Here is a 24,344-nt window from a genome sequence, read left to right as displayed (position 1 = left end):
TGCTTGTAGGGCCCCAACCCTGCTGACGGGTTCGTAATAAAAAAAAACAATCATCATAAATTCTATCGCCATCCGCACCGGCGCTTTCTGCCGTCCTTCATGCAAATGTCACGACTAGAGCAGACGCGCCTGATGTTTGGTTAGCAGCAGATTGTTAGTCTGTCGTCTCCATATATGCAAATAGTCAGAGCCATAACCCGCATTATAAATAACACCGCAGGTTTGGGGAAGTGGCGAGCAATAAAGTGATAAATAATCGAAACACGTGACCAATGAGGTGGCAAAGACCTCCGCCTACAAGAGCTTACAATCTAACTGAGCCCGGGTAAAAAAAAAAAAAGCAGTGTAGACTGAAGAAGTCCAGCACATAAGGAGTCCATAAAGCGGCTTTATATGAAGTTTTCTTTGGACCCACAATGCACCTCCATAGTAATATTCTATCACCGGATTCATCATACAGAGTCATGTGATCCCAGTCTCACTACCAGTACAGAGTTTGCTTCCCGTGCAGACAGGATGTCAGTCTCTCCTGTGTGCAGAACTTCCGGTGGACTACTCTCAGTCCCATATTCTCCCTACCAAGCTCCACCATCCTTGTTCCTCCAGATGTCCTCCCCCATATAAAGTATTGCAGAAGGCATCATTACTGCCTTATAAAAGGGAGCAGTAAAACACAGGTAAGTCCCTACAATGAGATATAAAACTCCCCCAACTCACATTTCCTGAGTACAATCTAGGAAATGCATCTTCAATCTGATCTCTCCCCTTCTGCTAGTAAACACAGGGAGGTAAAAAATGTATCAAGAGCAGGAGGCAAGAGAGAGAAGTGAAGCAGAATCACACAGGATACACTGAAACTGTGCACACAGCACCGACAGATAAAGGAAGTAAATCAGGGCAGATTGATAACTATTCTGGTCTTCAAGCTACTTTCCCTGCCTCCTGCTTTTTAATAGGTTGCTCACCATCACCTCTTACAAGCAGGAGGATCACATAGGTATGAGGTGCGAGTTGGGGGGGGGACAGCATTTTAGCATCATGGCACAAAATGGCCAAAAAAACCCCAAAATTTGCCGGAGTGCTTTTTTAACATAACTTCTTCTGCACACCCCATCACACAACAGTTCACCTTCCTATGGATATTTTTGCTTTCTAGCCTGGTTATTACTAGCGGCACCCAAGCAGAAGGCACATTAAAAAAAAAAGCTGCTTAAAACCAATGTCTATTTCGTGCGCTGCCCAGTGAGGCGATGTCAGTGCTGAGTCGCTAATCCCGGCCTCACCTGCTTCCCGTCCGTCTACGCTGCCTACACTACATGCACGAAGTCCCAGCAGCAAAGAAAATGCTGGAAAACGGCTCAGCTGGACGGAATTAACATTTTCCATGAGCAACATCTGGAGCGCAGAGCCATAAGCGCCCTGGCACATCGCACTCTGCGCTGCAGAGATAGAGCCAGTCACATGGTGCACATTCTATAGTCAGACCTTGGCGCGCGGGACACAAGCTTCTGCACATGAACTTTGACAACTCTTTCCTCTCTACCTGACCTGGAACCAATGAGAGTAAGATGTGCAAATCTGAGGAGCCGACCTAATGCCAATGGCTTATTAGTGCATTAGTCTTAGGCTACCCAGCCCCCCTGCTGAGTAACATCTCAGGGCTCCGGCTAATGTGTAAACCAGCTGCTCAGCGGAACGTTGTCTCACTTGATGGGTCAGACACAATGTAACTTTCCCCTCTTGTCCCCAATGTGTTCCTCCTTGGGACGCCTCTCCTGCACCCAAACCATTCCCCAGCCAATCCCTAATGTCTCGAACCAATATAAAGCAGGATCACGGTCCGCCCAATGCCTGAGCAGTATAGGTTCTTAGCTGCAAGATCCCGCTCGCCCTTCCATATTTTGGCCCAGACCTGTTTCCCAACCAACGTCTTTTGATCTAGTGTCTGACTACTGAACCTACATGGCCGCCCTGACCTTCTGAATGTCCACGACTCGAAACCTATTCCGCCTCCCTATAGCCTTGACCTGTATTAGACTACTCTAATACTCTTCGCACCACCGTCACTCCAGCCTTGACCCCCTGGGACCGTTCTGAGTGGTAGAGACCTGTTAGTCTCCCAGCATTGAAGTCCATATCCCTGTACAGAGGTTAAAGGGTGAACATCAGGAGGTCACGTACTACGCCCTTGAGAGTGACCCCGAACTGAATACTGTTAGGGGGTACGGTCCGTGAGCGTGTAAGATGGACACACCAATAATTTCAATGGGTGCCATACAAGGCGTCACTTACCCTGCTGTACAGGAAACAAACACTGGCTGCAACAATTCACCACTGCCACCTGCTGGTGGTGGAGGTCACCATGAGCAATACAGGATTTGGTGACCTTTCTAATGAACACGGGGTAAGAATTTGTCTTTTCTGGGACCCCTATCCTTAGAATAGTAGGAAGTCATGCACAGCTGTTCCAGTTACTAGCGGACAGGGATCATGTGCAGCACGGTGCTGCAGTTCCCCAGGACCACTATGCAGTGCCCAGGGCTCCCTCCCTCTGCTTCAAATATGAAAGAAATATGGGGCTGGAAAACCCCTTTAAAGTGAATCTCTGCTGCTTATTTTCCACTGTTTATCGCACTGCTACCCTCTGTAGTCTCAAACACAGAAGTCTATGGAGAGGAGACAGCGGCTGATCAGATTTATTGCCTTGTTCTGTGCAGCCGTATCTTGTAGACACGGCAGTGTCAGGAAAGCTCCCTCACCAAGGAGCAGCTGCAGGTATTTGTGAGTCTTTTCCAGCAGGCTTCTCCCTCCATAGACTTCTATGTTACAAAAAAATATAAAAAATGCTCTTGGCAAGTGGAAGGAAACAGATTTCATTAGTAAGATACATTACAAAGCTTCTCCTATTGGCCTCTACTATTCATTTATGACCAGTGGTTTTATAGCTGGAGGTCCATTTACAAATAGGGTTAACCCAGGGGTGGCGCTGCCGGCCCATCTAAGGAAGGTTTTAGAGTTTCAGCTTTATATTTCTGCCACCGATTTTCCGAAAAATTCACCCAATCCTGTGTGAACACGGCCCTTATAGCAATACTAAAGGATAATCCAAGTCAGAGCGAGTCGGGAATAAGGAGAGAAGATCATAAACCGAAGAAACTCAATTGGGAGATAAAAGGTCTAAAGTATTTATTACTCAGCCCAATAAAACGTATTTGGGAGAATCGGGGAGAGGGGGGGAGGGGAGGAGGGGGCACTATTATATTACACGTACGGAGAGGTTATATGTTTATACAGAAAGCTTTTATATTACATACAAGACTTGTAACCAGGCGAAATATATACAAAAGGAAACCAAAGAGGGCGACATGTCCGGAGCAGAAAGAGGGGAAAGTGGGTGTGGTCTACTGTGATAGCGGGATATATATATATAACACCAGACCCAGCATATCACCCCAGTCCTGCAGATAGATAGGTTACTGTCACCAGAACCAGCATATCACCCCAGCCCTGCAGATAGATAGGTTACTGTCACCAGAACCAGTATATCACCCCAGTCCTGCAGATAGATAGGTTACTGTCACCAGAACCAGCATATCACCCCAGCCCTGCAGATAGATAGGTTAGTGTCACCAGACCCAGCATATCACCCCAGTCCTGCAGATAGATAGGTTACTGTCACCAGAACCAGCATATCACCCCAGCCCTGCAGATAGATAGGTTACTGTCACCAGAACCAGCATATCACCCCAGCCCTGCAGATAGATAGGTTACTGTCACCAGACCCAGTATATCACCCCAGCCCTGCAGATAGATAGGTTACTGTCACCAGAACCAGTATATCACCCCAGCCCTGCAGATAGATAGGTTACTGTCACCAGAACCAGCATATCACCCCAGCCCTGCAGATAGATAGGTTACTGTCACCAGAACCAGCATATCACCCAGCCCTGCAGATAGATAGGTTAGGAGTCCACTGCCTGAGGTCACCGAAGAGCCGCTTCTGGCAGATTGCAGACATTCTTGTATTTACGTGAAAGCCATTCATCTGAGATCACCGTGTAATACCGCTCCTCCCCTGCAGTGGCCGCTGTGAATTTTCCTTTTTTTTTTTTTTTTTTTTCACACTTTTTGCACATCTCCTTCCCATCTCTCGGCCGTCTCTTGTGATATTACAGGTCTCAGCACTGACTGGTTATGTTGTGGCCCTGCCGGCAGTACTAAGCAATAAGGATTAGTGTGAAATCTGTATATATTCCCAGCGAGCGCCCGTATATTCCCTTATAAGGCTGATGGAACATTCCTTCTATGCGGGTCTGTCATTAAACCATCAGCTGAAACTAATAAATCCTAATTATCTGCGGCGTGTAGACTATAATGACACCGGGGCTCAGTCACCACCAACATGGCGGCCGGCGTCACCCTGCTGGCCATGTACATACGGTGAGTCTATCATGTCAGCGTCACTGTATAAGATACGGTCCAGTCTCTTGCAGCAGGTTCCGTTGTTCTGGTCCGTCAGAGGCTACAATATTGGGATAGGTGACCATTATGTGATCTGTTTGGGCTCTGACACCCGCTGTAGAGGACCGCTCCATTCTCTGTCTGGTGGGGGGTGTCAGACCACCCCCACAGATCAGGTATGAGCACAGGGCGCGTCCATCTCAGACCCTGGAGCGAGCCGGGCCTCCGGCTAACAAGCCAACAGCAAATGGATGATTTATTTTCTCTATTTTTTTTCCTCTTCCTGGATTACATTAAAGCGTCTGCTTATGAATTATCATCACGTCATCGCTGTCGGCCATTAACCAATTTTAGAGAAATGCTGCGGGGGAGGGGTAGGAGCGCTCACATTAATAGCCGGACAGAAACGCGCTGCGCTCTAGAAGAAGTGACGGGAAGATCTTTATCAGAGGCTGCTCAGCGTTACAGGACATGTGAGGCTCCCATCTTAGCATATAGGACAGCGGTATAGGAAGATAACCCCGCCCCTACTGAGCGACAAGCTCCGCCTATTGCGGGGTCTATAGAAGGGCACAAGGTGCAGCCGAATCCCTAGAAGGCTCCTCCGGACGGGCTGGGTGTGACGTCATTACTCACCAGCACGCTGATGTAGAAGCCACATGGCTCCAAACACACACAAAGCTGCGGCGTCGCAATAAAACAGGGTGTCACGTATGGAAATACCTCAGAACCCTGGTATAGAGAGGACGGGGAGAGCGGTATAAACGCCGTGCGTGACTGATACACGGGTCGCGAGCGCGCCCACACGGCGAGCGTCATAGTTCCTCCCCTCTGGCCACAGCGACTACGCTCATGCGCAATCAGCGTAAGGGAGGTGGGAGAGGAAGATTCGGCCACCCCCTTCATGTGCGGTGCCCTGGGCTATATCTGGGGCCCTGCTCATCGCACCACCAAGGACATTAAAGGGGTATCCAAAAAAAAAAGGGCGATACTCCCCTTCCCTCTGTTCTCTATTCCATTCTGTTCTCACACTGTTGGGGGCGCTACAGCTCTCCCCATCCTATACAGACCACCACCAGCAGTCCGGAGGCGATTTTAATCTTCCAAATTTTCACTCTAATTTTTGGGTTTTTCCATCAGGCTACCCAGGCCCTGTATACTACTATAGGGGTACATAGCGGGATACATCAGGGAACAAGCCCCGATCCTACAGGGGCCGCGGGGTCTGGGGGGCACCGTCCAAACCCGTACTGGCAAAGCAAACTTTCCCAGGGGTCAGAGGTTATCCCGCAGCTCATGTGCCCATAGACGGCTGGCAGCTATTCCCCCCATGTACATGCATGCACGGCTCGGCCGAGTGCATAAGGCAGCTCATTTCCCTGGTGCGGAAATTAAACATGGCGGATCTTTCCAACCCCCGACGTGATCTGATAGGGGAGTCACAGCCCTGTAGTGAAAGCTTTGCGCCCCGCCGGCAGGACGACCCTATAAATCCCCCGTAAATAATCCATCACATAAAACACACAGACAAATGGATTGATGCCGAAATGTAAAACACAAGGACGAATGGAGGAAAGCTCCGATCCAGACAGGAGAGCCGCGGCCCGTCCGTGAATACAAATGATGGCGGCGACGTCTTATGGATATAAATGAACATACAGCATGTCTAGACTCAGACGTACCACAGGTGGCGCTGTACAGACGCTATCTAAGCATATAGCAGTGGAACAAACACGCGGCATGCTGGGATTTGTAGTGTTAAAGGGAATGTTATAGAGCAGATTTACGGCAACAGATTCAATATAATGTCATCTATTTCTATCAATTCCTGCTCGCTCTGGGCTCAGGAGAACAGTGGGCGGTCTGACAAGTAGCACCGCCCACTGGACTCCCAATGCCAGAGCGAGCAGGATTGAAAAGCAATATGGAGGCAGCCCTGATTCTATTGAAGTGACTCGGAGTGGGGCTGATCCCTGGCACCATCACTACAGTATACGGCGCTCTGTACACTGTATATAGCTTCCAGCTCTGTACACTTTAGTGATGGCGTCCGGAATGGCAACCCGTTCCTATGCACTTAAATAGGATCAGGATATATGGTTAGATCAATCGGGTGTCGGATCCCAACTTATCCGACCGAGCCCATGACTAGGTCCTCAGTATCAAATAACTTCAGATCCTGGACAATCCCTTTAAATACAGATGGCTTCCACTATTTTTCATGCCTTTGTTTTCCTACTTTCCAGTAATGTTGGTGTCGGTCTATACTGCACCTCCGTCATTGTATACAGGAATCAGAGACGTTCGGATAGACTGTTCTGAAGGTTTGATCTGAACGAATTGAAGAATAACCCTAAAAAAGCAAATATAGAAAATTCCAAACATTCTTCAACTAGAAATAAGATCCCAAACTAGTTCCTTAAGACTCCATGAAGGTCGAGAGACAGCGGGCGAATACACATGTACACAACCCCCTACCCCGGGTACTGGCGGCCCCTCCACGCACCTCGCTCGCCTCTGGGGCGACTTCTTCGCTTTACGGGATGAAGGGGAAGGCCGCTTTCCGGAAGGAACAGATCTGTCTTTATGAACTCCTGCGGAGCGACCCTGAACTGCTGAACCGCCGAGACGTCCTGCCAAAATCTGCACTATTAATAGCACGAGCTAAGAAAAAACAAGGATTGTCTTCTGGTGACCGATTTCTTCTATTTGATCCCAAATGTAACAAGGGATGACGGGTGATACTTCTCATTGCAACGGTGCGGGCGTGACGATACTTTACCCACAGTTTGAGACGCGGCGCCCTGCGGACTTACTGAGGGTAAAGTCGCCCGACGGCGGTACAAGATGCTGTCACAGGGACGCTGGGGGTAAAAGCAATTCCTGCACACAAGGGTTAGTGCGGTGCAACGGACACCGGACGGCGTAAAGTGATGCTGCAAAAAAGGAAATCGTCACCGTTGCAAGTCAATTTGACGTTCTTAGGTGCCAGCATGCAACAACAACCTCCGCAGCAGCCAAGATGTGGCCAGTAGTAAGTATACCCCAGGGGGCACGTCGTGCAGGCCCAGGGGGCACGTGCCATGGCTGAGGACCTGATCAGATTCCCCATTGAGATGCAGGGCACCTGATGGACACCAGAGACCTCAGCGGGGGTATTTGGTTGGAATTTTTTTCACACAGGGGTACTTGGCTTAAGAACCTCTGATCAAGGGTACATGTAACGGCCGCACTCTGGTGCGGGGTAAGCCATATGGCGGTGACAAGTAATGACTTACCCTGTGAGCAATCCCTAAAGGTCACTTCATGGAAGACAATAGAAAGAGACAAGAACGAGGGGGAGAAGACAAACGCCCCGTCCTGTGAGCGCGAGTCACGGGCGATCTTACACAAAGCACCAAAAGTTACAAAGGTAAAAGAGACATGAATACGGCGGCCCCGCCACGAGCCGACACCAGTGGGCGCTACTTTATTCTGCTCCATAAATGCAAATACGGCCCAAGTGGGAGTGACGGCCATTATCTTCTGACCGCACAATGAATCGCCATAATGGAATACCGTACAACAGATGTCAGGAAAGGGTTAAAGGAACTGTCCACATCGCACGCCATCCTTTTCATAGTGGTCATGTGATGTCATAACAGTTCAGTCCCTTATAACGTGACCAGGCTGTAATTACATCACTTGACCACTGTGACACAAGTGGCGTGCGATGTAAACAGTGAGGAGGTCATAACGCCGGTGAGCACCGCAGCTCCTTCAACAGCTGATCAGCGGGGATCTCAGGCGTCAGAACCCTGACAGATCTGATATAGATAGATTCTGCAGATTTCCGAATCCCCCATTGGCCTCTGTATCCTGACGTTTCGATGCGGACATGTGACTGGTGCAGCGGCAACAACAGGACTGTGTCAAAAGGTCATCACTAAAGTCCAGGCCAGAGGGGACTGGTCAGGTATTACTCAGCTTCAAGGGCCTGGACAATCCCTTTAAAGTGGATGTTTCATTAAAGGGATAAGGGATAGGGCATAAGTGTCCCAATGTTTGCAGCAAGGGGGCCAACACTGCAGCCTTGCAGCACTGGAGTCCTAGGTTCGAATCCCATTTGGCGGTTTATCAGGGTATGTACCAAGGATGGCGCTGGACGGACATAAGACAGTATGGCCGCCCTCCTCCTCCTCATGACCTGACCTCAGCGGCTGCAACCTGAGATGAGAAGAACCTCACAACAGGATTTCCTCCACTTATGACAAGTTGTCTCTCAATGGCGGATTAGAAGGAGGTCAGTAATACGCGTCCCCCCCTCTGGTCACCCCCACACTGATCGGGACCTTTATCATGAGCCCTATATATGGGACAGTGACCGATCAGGTCTATAAAGCGCTGCAGTATAGGTTGGCGCCATACAGGACGACTAATAAGAACACATTGCTGCAATGGCTACACTGTAGCAGAGAATGTATCAAGGCTGGCGTTCTGTACGGTGCGGGGCGAGCACCCCTGACCCTCCCCCGCCTATATTCGAGGACGCATCTTTGGCGCAAGGAAGGGACAAACGAACACCCATCTACACCAAAAAAAGTGTCGGACCAGTGACCTCCACGACCCCGGCGCTGCAAGAAACCGCAGACTGTACGTAGATTCACGACTGGTGCTGTCAATCCCAAAGTTACCGGACCCCCGAACACCCACCCCCTCCCAAATATCAGGACCACATGTAAAATGAACCTTTTGCAGGATGTTTCGGGCCCTGTCCCGCCAGGTGTTGTACCCGCCATGCCAGCTGTCACCGGGCACACCAGGTGGTGAGGGAAACAAGAACTCTGCAACCTGTGGCTGGCCAGGGCGGGGGGGACTACAACTCCCAGCAGGTAGTGAGTGTCTGTGTCAGTGCACGCTGGGAGTTGTAGTCCCAGCACAGGTGAAGGTGACAGGACATGTGTCACTGCCGGGTCACCACAGCCTGCTCGTACGCCCGGATCGGGTGTCAGGCCCGCTGCTGGGCTGGATCCCCGGGCTATGGTGTCTGTCCTCCCCTCGTACAGATCACAGTGCCGCGGGAGCCCCTCCCTCCGATCCTCGGTTGGAGGGGAAATCCCGGCCTGGAGGAGTAGGCCTCGCATCCCCGGACTTTCCTAAGCCCTTTCCCCGCCCGGCTCGCGGTGCTCACCTGGGTTTAATCCCGGCCGCGCTCCGCTCGTAGGCCCAGGCGGCGGGGGAGGCTGGGGCCAGCGGGTCGGTGAAGGTGGGAGTCGGGTAGTTCCTGTCCATCATCCGGGAGAGGCTGCGGTCCTTGGCTGGCTGCCCCCTCACATCGTCCCCGGGAGGCGGTGACGCAGTGGGCCGTGTTATGGCGGCGGCAGCGGGCGGGGGGGTCACGTCAGGCTCTCACTTCGTGGGATTGAAGTGCACGGAGAGCCCGGAGCTGCTCCCCATGTTGGTTTATTTCCCAGGATGCACCGGGCATGGCGCCTCCTCCCTCTCCCTCTCCCCCTTCTGGTAGCAGCGGCCTAGTGCAGGCCTCAGCCCCGCCATGAGAGGGAGAAACATCTGGAGGGACCTCACCCCCATCCTCATCCTCATCTCTGCCAGGGGAGCCGGGGCTGGAGATACAGCTATATACTATACATTATATATATACACAGTATACAGGAGCCAGGGCTGAATACTATACAGAATATATATATATACACAGTATACATGAGAGGGAGAAACATCTGGAGGGACCTCACCCCCATCCTCATCCTCATCTCTGCCAGGGGAGCCGGGGCTGGAGATACAGCTATATACTATACATTATATATATACACAGTATACAGGAGCCAGGGCTGAATACTATACAGAATATATATATATATATACAGTATACATGAGAGGGAGAAACATCTGGAGGGACCTCACCCCCATCCCCATCCTCATCCTCATCTCTGCCAGGGGAGCCGGGGCTCTGGATACAGCTATATACTATACATTATATATATACACAGTATACAGGAGCCAGGGCTGAATACTATACAGAATATATATATATATATACAGTATACATGAGAGGGAGAAACATCTGGAGGGACCTCACCCCCATCCCCATCCTCATCCTCATCTCTGCCAGGGGAGCTGGGGCTCTGGATACAGCTATATACTATACATTATATATATACACAGTATACAGGAGCCAGGGCTGAATACTATACAGAATATATATATATACACAGTATACATGAGAGGGAGAAACATCTGGAGGGACCTCACCCCCATCCCCATCCTCATCTCTGCCAGGGGAGCCGGGGCTCTGGATACAGCTATATACTATACATTATATATATACACAGTATACAGGAGCCAGGGCTGAATACTATACAGAATATATATACACACAGTATACATGAGAGGGAGAAACATCTGGAGGGACCTCACCCCCATCCCCATCCTCATCTCTGCCAGGGGAGCCGGGGCTGGAGATACAGCTATATACTATACATTATATATATATACACAGTATACAGGAGCCAGGGCTGAATACTATACAGAATATATATATATACACAGTATACATGAGAGGGAGAAACATCTGGAGGGACCTCACCCCCATCCCCATCCTCATCCTCATCTCTGCCAGGGGAGCCGGGGCTCTGGATACAGCTATATACTATACATTATATATATATATACACAGTATACAGGAGCCAGGGCTGAATACTATACAGAATATATATATATATATATACAGTATACATGAGAGGGAGAAACATCTGGAGGGACCTCACCCCCATCCCCATCCTCATCTCTGCCAGGGGAGCCGGGGCTGGAGATACAGCTATATACTATACATTATATATATACACAGTATACAGGAGCCAGGGCTGAATACTATACAGAATATATATATATACACACAGTATACATGAGAGGGAGAAACATCTGGAGGGACCTCACCCCCATCCCCATCCTCATCCTCATCTCTGCCAGGGGAGCTGGGGCTCTGGATACAGCTATATACTATACATTATATATATACACAGTATACAGGAGCCAGGGCTGAATACTATACAGAATATATATACACACAGTATACATGAGAGGGAGAAACATCTGGAGGGACCTCACCCCCATCCCCATCCTCATCTCTGCCAGGGGAGCCGGGGCTCTGGATACAGCTATATACTATACATTATATATATACACAGTATACAGGAGCCAGGGCTGAATACTATACAGAATATATATATATATATACACAGTATACATGAGAGGGAGAAACATCTGGAGGGACCTCACCCCCATCCTCATCCTCATCTCTGCCAGGGGAGCCGGGGCTGGAGATACAGCTATATACTATACATTATATATATACACAGTATACAGGAGCCAGGGCTGAATACTATACAGAATATATATATATATATACAGTATACATGAGAGGGAGAAACATCTGGAAGGACCTCATCCCCATCCCCATCCTCATCCTCATCTCTGCCAGGGGAGCCGGGGCTCTGGATACAGCTATATACTATACATTATATATATACACAGTATACAGGAGCCAGGGCTGAATACTATACAGAATATATATATATACACAGTATACATGAGAGGGAGAAACATCTGGAGGGACCTCACCCCCATCCCCATCCTCATCTCTGCCAGGGGAGCCGGGGCTGGAGATACAGCTATATACTATACATTATATATATACACAGTATACAGGAGCCAGGGCTGAATACTATACAGAATATATATATACACAGTATACATGAGAGGGAGAAACATCTGGAGGGACCTCACCCCCATCCCCATCCTCATCTCTGCCAGGGGAGCCGGGGCTGGAGATACAGCTATATACTATACATTATATATATACACAGTATACAGGAGCCAGGGCTGAATACTATACAGAATATATATATATATATATATATACACACAGTATACATGAGAGGGAGAAACATCTGGAGGGACCTCACCCCCATCCCCATCTCTCATCCCTCATCTCTGCCAGGGGAGCCGGGGCTCTGGATACAGCTATATACTATACATTATATATATACACAGTATACAGGAGCCAGGGCTGAATACTATACAGAATATATATATATATACACAGTATACATGAGAGGGAGAAACATCTGGAGGGACCTCACCCCCATCCCCATCCTCATCTCTGCCAGGGGAGCCGGGGCTCTGGATACAGCTATATACTATACATTATATATATACACAGTATACAGGAGCCAGGGCTGAATACTATACAGAATATATATATATACACAGTATACATGAGAGGGAGAAACATCTGGAGGGACCTCACCCCCATCCCCATCCTCATCTCTGCCAGGGGAGCCGGGGCTGGAGATACAGCTATATACTATACATTATATATATACACAGTATACAGGAGCCAGGGCTGAATACTATACAGAATATATATATATACACACAGTATACATGAGAGGGAGAAACATCTGGAGGGACCTCACCCCCATCCCCATCCTCATCCTCATCTCTGCCAGGGGAGCCGGGGCTCTGGATACAGCTATATACTATACATTATATATATACACAGTATACAGGAGCCAGGGCTGAATACTATGCAGAATATATATACACACAGTATACATGAGAGGGAGAAACATCTGGAGGGACCTCACCCCCATCCCCATCCTCATCCTCATCTCTGCCAGGGGAGCCGGGGCTCTGGATACAGCTCTATACATTATATATATACACACAGTATACAGGAGCCAGGGCTGTATACTATACAGAATATATATATACACAGTATACATGAGAGGGAGAAACATCTGGAGGGACCTCACCCCCATCCCCATCTCTCATCCCTCATCTCTGCCAGGGGCTCTGGATACAGCTATATACTATACATTATATATATACACAGTATACAGGAGCCAGGGCTGAATACTATACAGAATATATATATATACACACAGTATACATGAGAGGGAGAAACATCTGGAGGGACCTCACCCCCATCCTCATCCTCATCTCTGCCAGGGGAGCCGGGGCTCTGGATACAGCTATATACTATACATTATATATATACACAGTATACAGGAGCCAGGGCTGAATACTATACAGAATATATATATATACACAGTATACATGAGAGGGAGAAACATCTGGAGGGACCTCACCCCCACCCCCATCCTCATCCCTCATCTCTGCCAGGGGAGCCGGGGCTCTGGATACAGCTATATACTATACATTATATATATACACAGTATACAGGAGCCAGGGCTGAATACTATACAGAATATATATACACACAGTATACATGAGAGGGAGAAACATCTGGAGGGACCTCACCCCCATCCTCATCCTCATCTCTGCCAGGGGAGCCGGGGCTCTGGATACAGCTATATACTATACATTATATATATACACAGTATACAGGAGCCAGGGCTGAATACTATACAGAATATATATATATACACAGTATACATGAGAGGGAGAAACATCTGGAGGGACCTCACCCCCACCCCCATCCTCATCCCTCATCTCTGCCAGGGGAGCCGGGGCTGGAGATACAGCTCTATACATTATATATACACACACAGTATACAGGAGCCAGGGGTAGAGCTGTATACTATACAGAATATATATATATACACAGTATACAGGGGCTGGAGCTGTATACTATACAGAATATATATATATATACACAGTATACATGAGAGGGAGAAACATCTGGAGGGACCTCACCCTCATCCTCATCCCTCATCTCTGCCAGGGGAGCCGGGGCTCTGGATACAGCTATATACTATACATTATATATATACACAGTATACAGGAGCCAGGGCTGAATACTATACAGTATAAATATATACACAGTATACATGAGAGGGAGAAACATCTGGAGGGACCTCACCCCCATCCCCATCCCCATCCTCATCTCTGCCAGGGGAGCCGGGGCTGGAGATACAGCTCTATGCTATACATTATACAGAATATATATATATACTGTATATACATAATGTACATGAGCCGGGGCTGGGGATACAGCTCTATACTACACTATACAGAATATATATATACACAGTATACATTAAACATGAGAGGGAGAAACATCTGGAGGGACCTCACCCCCATCCTCATCCCTCATCTGTGCCAGGGGAGCCGGGGCTGGAGATACAGCTCTATACATTATATATATACACAGTATACAGGGGCTGGAGCTGTATACTATACAGAATATATATACAGTATATATAATGTGCATGAGCCGGGGCTCTGGATACAGCTCTATACTATACTATACAGAATATATATATATACACAGTATACATGAGCCAGGGCTAGAGCTGTATACTATACAGAATATATATATATATATATATATATATATATATATATATATATATACATAATGTGCAGGAGCCGGGGCTCTGGATACAGCTGTATACTATACTATACAATATATATATATATATATATATATATATATATATATATTTATACACAGTATACATGGGCTGGAGATATAGAGCTGTATACTATACTATACATGAGACAGGGCTGGAGCTGTATACTATACAGTACATATATATATTATATACTTACTATACAAGAGATGGGACTAGTGATACAGAGCTATATACCGTACAGTACATATATATTATATATACATACTATACATGAGACAGGGCTTGGGCTGTATACTATACAGTACATGAATAATATATACATACTATACATATATACATGAGACAGGGCTGGGGATACAGAGCTATATACCGTACACTACATATATATTATATATACATATTGTACATGGGCTGGGGTAAAGAGCTATATACTGTACATATATAATATATATGAGCTGGGGCTGGAAACACAGAGCTATATACCGTACAGTACATATATATTATATATACATATTGTACATGATCCGGGGCTGGGGATACAGCTGTATACTGTACAGAACATATATATTATATATACCAGAGACAGGGCTGGAGATACAGAGCCGTATGCTATACAGTATATATATATATGTAGTGTTGATAACTTTGAGTTTAGTGGCAGAAATGGCCAAAACACTGAACTACAGATTTCCGTGAGAGCCCCCCACCCCCCACCCCCGAGGACATTCTCCTGACAACTTGGTACAATGTTTGGCTACAGTTCACACAGCAGGGTTTGATGAGGATTTTTCGATGGTTCTCCAAATTCTGTCCCTATAGAATCCACGAGGGAAGACCCCGGACACGGCTTTGTCTCTCTGCTGCGGGTTCCCTTACAAATAGATTAACCCCTTAAAGGGAATGTACCTTGTGGGGTGGGGGGTGCTGGTGGCGTTATACCGTAATACTGTGCCCGGCCCCTGAACAGGACTGGTAATATACAGTATATATATATATATATATATATATATATATATATACACCTCTATCGCCCAGATATTGGCTTTGGGAATATGCAAATGAGCTCTCTGGGGCAGTGGGGGCGTCGCCTTTGCTCCAGAGAGCTCATTGTGACATTACGGGTGACTTCAGTACGTCGCGCTCCTCGTCCGCTGCTGCTTTTTTGTTTTATAGGCCTTTATCTGCTGGATTATGTCCTGACACTATTTCACATCAGGACATAGTATGCAGCGCCCCTTGGAGGGGGAATGGGGATAGGAGCCTAAAGTACCTCTGTGGGGGCCGCTATGGGGGTCAGAAATATTTTGTGGTGGCCTGTAAATGTGGGGACTTTATGGGGTCTCTAAGAGGCCCACTTACTGCAATGGAGCAATTAATGTTTAGGGGCCTGTAATGGGGCTCTCACTGTTTGAGGCCTGTAATGGGGTCGCTCTCTCTTTGGGGGCCTGTAATGGGGGCACTGACTGTTTAGGGGCATGTAATGGGGGCACTGAGTGTTTAGGGGCCTGTAATGGAGGGGCTATCTGTTTAGGGGCCTGTAATGGGGGTCTGTTAGAGGGACAATATACTGTATATGGGGCGATATACTAAAGGGGCAGTATACCATGTGGGGGGCTCAGTCATGTTTTTCTGCATTGATGTAGTGCGTCAGGCCGGGTATCACCCAGGTCAGTAATGTCCCCTGCACAATCATATAGCCGGTTTTCCATATCTGTTGCCGGCCCAGTCTTGTCCCCCGGGTGGTCCGCAGAGCTGCAATTTACAGCGACACCGAGGAGCAGAGAGACTGAAAAACATTTGGTGCGAGGATCATAAAGATGCAATTAGTCAGCGCTCCCGAGAGCTTGTGATCTAATTGTGGAGCCTGGAGGCACAATGAGCCTCGCGCAGTATGTCAGCCTCTGCAGTTATCTGGAATCTGACAGTCATCAGCCGCCCCTCCACCTGAGGAGTCATCACCCCGCAGGATCAATAATCCCCCGCGAACACAGACCTGTCCTCAGAATGGGATTAGCGCCATCACTCACTTTCCATATTTAGCTTTCTGGTTATTTCTGATGTCACTTGAGTTGTCTGCAAAATCACATTTTACGGTCTGTATTCTATAGACAAGTGCATATAATGTGAGATGACAGTGGTCTTCTGGGGGGGGTCCTCAGAATGAAGATGGCCGGTGTGCATAATGTATGGTGGGCCTGGGTAAGGGATGCTGTGCTCAAACGGGTGAACCTTTGGAGATGTTTCACTGTATATTAGTGAAAGGGTTTGGCCAAGAGTTAATATTGATGGCCTATCTGTAGGATATGTGGTGGTCTAATACCCAGCACCCCCACGATCAGCTGTTGTGGCCACAAGTGAATGGGAGCCAATCTGTAATAGAGCAGCATGACCACTAAACATTGTAAGGAGCCGTCTGCTTCTAACCCCATATACTGTTCAGATGTGGTGGCTGCAGCAGCTGATCGGTGGGTGTGCTGGGTGATGCACCCAAAACTGGTACTGATATTTACTGACAGCTCCTTACACTGTGTAATGATCAGGCTGCACTGTTGCAGATTGGCTCCCATTCATTTGTGCAGCTCTAGTGGCCACAACGGCTGATCATCAGAGTGTGTTGGGTTTCGGACGACCTCCTATCTGATATTGCTGACCTACCCAATTGATTGGAGCACGTTTCCATTCAGTTCACTCTCCACTCAGTACTCAGATATCTTCAGCAGTCCCCAAGACCTTAAGCAGCACTCCGGAAGTTTCTTCTAGCCATGCAAAGCAGTCATGGAAGTAGATTAAGACTCTGCTGTCACCCATATCTAGTACCTGCACCCATGTCTAGTACCTGCACCCATGTCTAGTACCTGCACCCATATCTGGTACCTGCACCCATGTCTAGTACCTGCACCCATATGTGGTACCTGCACCCATGTCTAGCACCCGTACCTATGTCTAGAACCTGCACCCATGTCTAGTTCCTATACCAATGTCTAGCACCTGTACACTTGTCTAGAACCTGCACCCATGTCTAATACTTGAACCCATATTTAGCACCTGCAGCCAAGTCTAGTACCTGTAAATATGTCTAATATCTGTACTCATGTCTAGTACCTATACCAATATCTAATAATTGTACCTACATCTAGTGCCTGTGCCCTTTTTTTTTTTTAGCATGTACCCATGTCTAATACCTATACCAATATCTAGCACCTGTACCCATGTCTAGAATCTATACCCATATCTAATACTTGTACCTACATTTAGTGCCTTTGCCCATTTTTTTAGCATGTTCCCATGTCTAGTACTTGTACCAATGTCTTGTATCTGTACCTATGTCTAGTGCCAGTACCTACACCTTGTACCTGTACCTATGTCTAATACCTGTACTCATGGCTCATATCTGTACCCATGGCTAGTACCTGTACCTATGTCTAGTACCAGTACCTACACCTCATACCAGTACCTAAGTCTAGTGCCAGTGCCTACACCTCGTACCTGTACCTATGTCTAGTGCCAGTACCTACACCTCATACCAGTACCTAAGTCTAGTGCCAGTACCTACACCTTGTACCTGTACCTATGTCTAATACCTGTACTCATGGCTCATATCTGTACCCATGGCTAGTACCTGTACCTATGTCTAGTACCAGTACCTACACCTCATACCAGTACCTAAGTCTAGTGCCAGTGCCTACACCTCGTACCTGTACCTATGTCTAGTGCCAGTACCTACACCTCATACCAGTACCTAAGTCTAGTGCCAGTGCCTACACCTCGTACCTGTACCTATGTCTAGTGCCAGTACCTACACCTCATACCAGTACCTAAGTCTAGTGCCAGTACCTACACCTCATACCAGTACCTAAGTCTAGTGCCAGTACCTACACCTCATACCAGTACCTAAGTCTAGTGCCAGTGCCTACACCTCGTACCTGTACCTATGTCTAGTGCCAGTACCTACACCTCATACCTGTACCTAAGTCTAGTGCCAGTGCCTACACCTCGTACCTGTACCTAAGTCTAGTGCCAGTACCTACACCTCATACCAGTACCTAAGTCTAGTGCCAGTGCCTACACCTCGTACCTGTACCTATGTCTAGTGCCAGTGCCTACACCTCGTACCTGTACCTAAGTCTAGTGCCAGTACCTACACCTCATACCAGTACCTAAGTCTAGTGCCAGTGCCTACACCTCGTACCTGTACCTATGTCTAGTGCCAGTACCTACACCTCATACCAGTACCTAAGTCTAGTACCAGTGCCTACACCTCGTACCTGTACCTAAGTCTAGTACCTGTACTCATGGCTCATATCTGTACCCATGGCTAGTACCTGTCTCTACAAAATACTGCAGAGCTAATGTTAAAAATGGACCTTTGACATCACCAAAGGTCTGAGAATCAGGGACAGATTCCTCCCCAATCCTGCCTTCCATTGTATTCAATAAGAAGCAGAGATCGGAGCAGAATGCTGAAGAAAATTCCTCTGGAGCTGACCATCGGCAGAATTCCAAGGTTAGAATACGGAAAGGAAAACGTCCTCCTGAAATTCCTCTTCATTTTCCACCCTGTGATCCTAAATTTCCAATAAAAACGACTAAATTTAATGTACACAAATAAAAACATAAATATTTGTTGTTAATTATTGTTACAATGTATCGAAGTAATAAACCCCGCTCTATGCGGCCAGGTCTGCTCGGACTCGCCGTGCACATCAGCGTACAGGGTTAATTTATAAATAATGGCTGAAATCATTCACATATGTTTTTTTCCCCCTTTAGCAACAATATAGGCTGAAAGCAAAAGGAAAAAAAAATCGTGGCACGTTGTTGCGGAGCGGGTTGTGTGGCAAGTCTGTGCCTGCTATTTGTTTAAGAACAAAAACATTCCAGATCATTAAGCAGTTTCTGCTTTTTCAATAGAAGGCTGACAAATACCGAGCCGGGAGCTGACATAATACAATATACAATGTAAACTGGGAAAGAGACTTACTAATACCGCCCGCCGTGCAAGGAGAACTTTACATTTTTCAGTATACAATGTATAGGAATGTGCAAAAGTTATAGGCAGGCTTGGAAATTGCTGCAAGGTAAGAATACTTTCATGCTTGCTCCAATCCGTCTGTCTCTTCATGTCATCCCAGACAGACTGGATGATGATGAGATCAGGGCTATATCTGTTATCACTTCCCGGACTCCTCCTCTAAAGGGTAAAGGTCACGGCAACTAGTCATGGACTTTACATTTCTCTTCATCCACTTCAATTTGTTAATTGACGAATATAAACTTAACCCTTCTATTTCTGAAGGCATTCATACTATGCAGCCATCCCATCACATCTGCCTAAGACTTTTGCACAACACTGCCTATACAGGCCCCTAACAAATAAACCCCCTTTTCCCAAAACAGAGACCAGGCTCCCTGACTACAGACCCCAGAGCAGACTTCTGGAAAGCAGAACACTACAATGATAAACTGTAAGAACAAACATGGCCCAAGGCAGATGAAGATAAAGATAAGAAGTAAGAACTGGCAAAGCCGTGTAAGGTAATAGTGTGCGCCAGCCAGATAAATGTCAGATAACTATAGGGGTGTATTCAGACCGAGCAGCTAAAGCTGCATAGGAAAAAATGTATTTTTGGTCTGGTTTTTAATTGCACCGCAATCAAATCAGCAACTGTGGCAAATTTGGCAAAAATTCCTGCAATTTTTATGCAACTTGAATTTAATCCAACTTCACTGTTAGGACAGACCCTCTAAGTGACAACATAGTTCTGCGTTCTCCCTGTTCTGTCTTATAGAAGGGGGTCCCAAGTAGGTGAACACCTTCTATGGTGTCTTATCTGTTTTGAACCTAAAGCAGCAGGTGTGGACCTGGCTTGGGCTATTTCTGGGGGATCCCTTTAACTCTTGTTTTGGGGATCTGGACTTTGCAGAAGAGAACCGCCAGATCACTAACTCTAGGAATAGTCTCTGTTCAGTGATAGCTGAGCCCTTATTGTGCATAGAACCAAAGGTAACACGCAGAGGCCTGGCAAGTGGATGAGCTGAGGTCAGGGCAGGCAGAGTTTGTTCATCATGGTATACAGGCCAAAGGGCAGGGCAGTTGGCACAGAGTCAAAGTGGACAGGCAGAGGTCAGGACAGGTGGCACAGAGTCAAAATGAAAATCAGTCAGGGCAGGTGGAACAGAATGAAAACAGAAACCAGGCAGAGGTCAGGGCAGGTGGCAGAGAGTCAAAATGAAAATCAATCAGAGGTCAGGGCAGGTGGCACAGAGTCAAAACAGAAACCAGGCAGAGGTCAGGGCAGGTGACACAGAGTCATAATGGAAACCAGGCAGAGGTCAGGGCAGGTGACACAGAGTCAAAATGAAAATCAATCAGAGGTCAGGGCAGGTGGCACAGAGTCATAATGGAAACCAGGCAGAGGGCAGGACAGGTGGCACAGAGTCAGAGCAGAAATCAGGCAGAGGTCAGGGCAGGTGACACAGAGTCATAATGGAAACCAGGCAGAGGGCAGGACAGGTGGCACAGAGTCATAATGGAAACCAGGCAGAGGTCAGGGCAGGTGACACAGAGTCAAAATGAAAATCAATCAGAGGTCAGGGCAGGTGACACAGAGTCAAAATGAAAATCAATTAGAGGTCAGGGCAGGTGGCACAGAGTCATAATGGAAACCAGGTAGAGGTCAGGGCAGGTGACACAGAGTCATAATGGAAACCAGGCAGAGGTCAGGGCAGGTGACACAGAGTCATAATGGAAATCAGGCAGAGGTCAGGGCAGGTGACACAGAGTCAAAATGAAAATCAATCAGAGGTCAGGGCAGGTGACACAGAGTCAAAATGAAAATCAATTAGAGGTCAGGGCAGGTGGCACAGAGTCATAATGGAAACCAGGTAGAGGTCAGGGCAGGTGACACAGAGTCATAATGGAAACCAGGCAGAGGTCAGGGCAGGTGACACAGAGTCATAATGGAAACCAGGCAGAGGTCAGGGCAGGTGACACAGAGTCATAATGGAAATCAGGCAGAGGTCAGGGCAGGTGGCACAGAGTCAGAGCAGAAATCAGGCAGAGGTCAGAGCAGGTAGAATAAGTGTTTTGGGAAATTAGGTGTAGGCCAAAATACAGGTAACCAGAATTACAATAGAAAAAACCTTCAAAGGAAGTATCAAGATAGGAACCTTGTTGCTCCGGCACCTTGAAGGTGTCTTATATAGCCCACACGGGGGCTGAGAGCAGATTAATGGATTTAACATCTCTTTAAAGGGTCAGCACTTGGGCAGAGACTGGAAAGTAAGACCCACATCATAGGATAGGAGTATGGCCAGAGAGAGGACACTGCCAGCTGCAGCCAGGTGGCGCTATACAGATGGCGCCAGATGACTTTCCTTGACAGCAGAGGAGATAAGAATCAGGCAGTTGGATTTCGATAGCCCATTTCTTTGGGTATCAGTTTGGCTTTCTCCCCTCAGTACTGCTCAGCTGAGCCAAGTGTGCATGTGCATCGGGGATAGAGCAAGATAGCAGCCGGCCATACAAGCCTTTGGCTGAGCTCTCCTTCACCTGACCAGACACTTGCCAATACTAGAAGGTATAAGCCGCAAATAGCGAGAAGTAAAATGTTCAACAAAAAAAACCCCTCAAACTGCTGATCTGTCATGTTTTTAGGTAATTTGTCACCACGAGCTACAGAACATGGAATATAGGTCACGTACAAAGTGTCAGCAAGTAACACACACTCCACAAACATAACCTTCTCATGAAGGAAATCTGAATATCGGTCACTAGACGACGTCTCATAAGAATCCGACCAGAAATAAGTAACGGGGCAGATTTATGAAAACTGTCTAAGAGCTTGTTCAGACTACTGAGTTTTCATGCTGGCAGAAATCCAGACTGACCCTCATTGGGTTACTGACGTGGATTTGTCTTCAAATTTGAGCTTGGAAATATCGGTGCTTGGCAAATGCCCACTGAAAACATGGAGGACAGAATATACACGCTCCGAAATCTGCAAGAATAATCAGCAGTCTATGAAACATTGTTTCAAAATTGAATAGTGCAGGTGAATAGAAGAAACTTTGTAATAGATCTTATTAAAGAAATCAGTTTCCTTCTCCACTATATTCACTCAGTCTGTTAGTTTACATAGAGTCTGTCTCGCACACAGAAGTCTATGGAGTGAGAAGGTGTCTGAAAAAGTCACACAAATAACTGCTGATACACTGTTGCTGAGAGAGAGACACGGCTGGATCTTCAGGATAAGACTGCACAGAAACCAAGACAGACTCTATATAAACAAACAGTCTGAGTGGAGATAAGGAGGAGGAGGAGGAGACAGATTTCCTTAATGTTTCTTATATTCACCTGCACTATTCATTTCTGAGAAGCTGTCTTGTCTTTGGAGGTACACGTAAAAGAAGATATTGTCTTATATTTGATGTATAATCTTTATTTAGTTTGGCTCTTTGGAGCATAGGATTAAGTCAATCAAACAAAAGAGGAAAAGTCACTGAACAAAGACCCAGTTGTCTCAGTAGGTCACCTCGGAGGAGAACCTGAAGCTACAGATGGTCTCCTATCTCCGGACATCTTCTAGTCCAACAAACATAGACATTGTCCCTTCTCATCCAGAAGTGGCGCAGCGCAGGGAAATAGTCTCAGGATCTGCGATGCTAAAGCGCCATCAACAAGTGACTGTATATCCCTGTATACGCTGTCACTGGCACTTGCAATAACCCTTTGAGGGGGGCTCCAATTATAAAACCTCATTTTATAAATTAATAGTACAGGTGAATATAAGAAACTTTGTAATATATCTTGTTTAAGAAATCAGTTTCCTTCCCCCCTTATTTCCTCCTTATCTTCACCCATTCTGTTAGTTTACATAGAGTCTGTCTCTGTATGGACAGTCTATGGAGAGGGTAGGGGAAGGAGGAGGCCGTTAATATATTTTTTGCCTCATTCTCAACTTTGCAATATATTAAGAAATATAGTTCCTTCCCCATTTATGAAGGTGAGATACTATTTACATATTAGCCTATGGAGAGGGGGGGGGGAGGAGGAGGCAGCTGGAGTAGGAATACTAAGAGCAGCTGCTGTTTTACTCTGCTGTGTTTCAAGATAAGACTCTGCACTGCACAGATGAGGGGAAAAATATATTATCAGCCTCCTCCTTCCCCTGCCCTCTCCATAGACTGTCCATACAGAGACAGACTCTATGTAAACTAACAGAATGGGTAAAGATAAGGAGGGGAAGGAGACTGATTTCTTAAATAAGATCTATTACAAAGTTTCTTCTATTCACCTGTGCTATTCATTTATGACAAGTGGTTTTATAATTGGATGTAAGATTATTAGCTATAGACATCATATTAATGTCAGCTGAACTCCCCCATTATGGTGCAGCCAGCTATCCATGCAATGTGTATGGGGCCTCCCGAATTTCCCCAACCGAGACTGATGTTCTTCTTATTCTCTCTCCCCACTGTGAGCACCTACTCACTGGGCTGAGC

General features: G+C 47.0%; 1 protein-coding gene across 2 annotated transcripts in view; it reads right to left on the bottom strand.

The window, feature by feature from the left end:
- The window catches only part of QSER1 (glutamine and serine rich 1), a 30,380-nt gene extending 20,469 nt beyond the window's left edge, over nt 1–9,911 (bottom strand). For both annotated transcript variants that reach the window (XM_075280895.1, XM_075280896.1), the window contains exon 1: nt 9,632–9,911. In XM_075280895.1, the coding sequence (XP_075136996.1) occupies nt 9,632–9,735 (104 nt within the window). In that variant the 5' untranslated portion in view covers nt 9,736–9,911. The remainder of the gene's footprint in view (nt 1–9,631) is intronic.
- Nucleotides 9,912–24,344: the final 14,433 nt, after the last annotated feature.

Source organism: Leptodactylus fuscus, chromosome 7 (assembly GCF_031893055.1).
Source record: "Leptodactylus fuscus isolate aLepFus1 chromosome 7, aLepFus1.hap2, whole genome shotgun sequence".
NCBI lineage: Eukaryota > Metazoa > Chordata > Amphibia > Anura > Leptodactylidae > Leptodactylus > Leptodactylus fuscus.
Note: the sequence above shows the minus strand (reverse complement) of the source record. Positions and strands in the feature narration are given on the sequence as shown.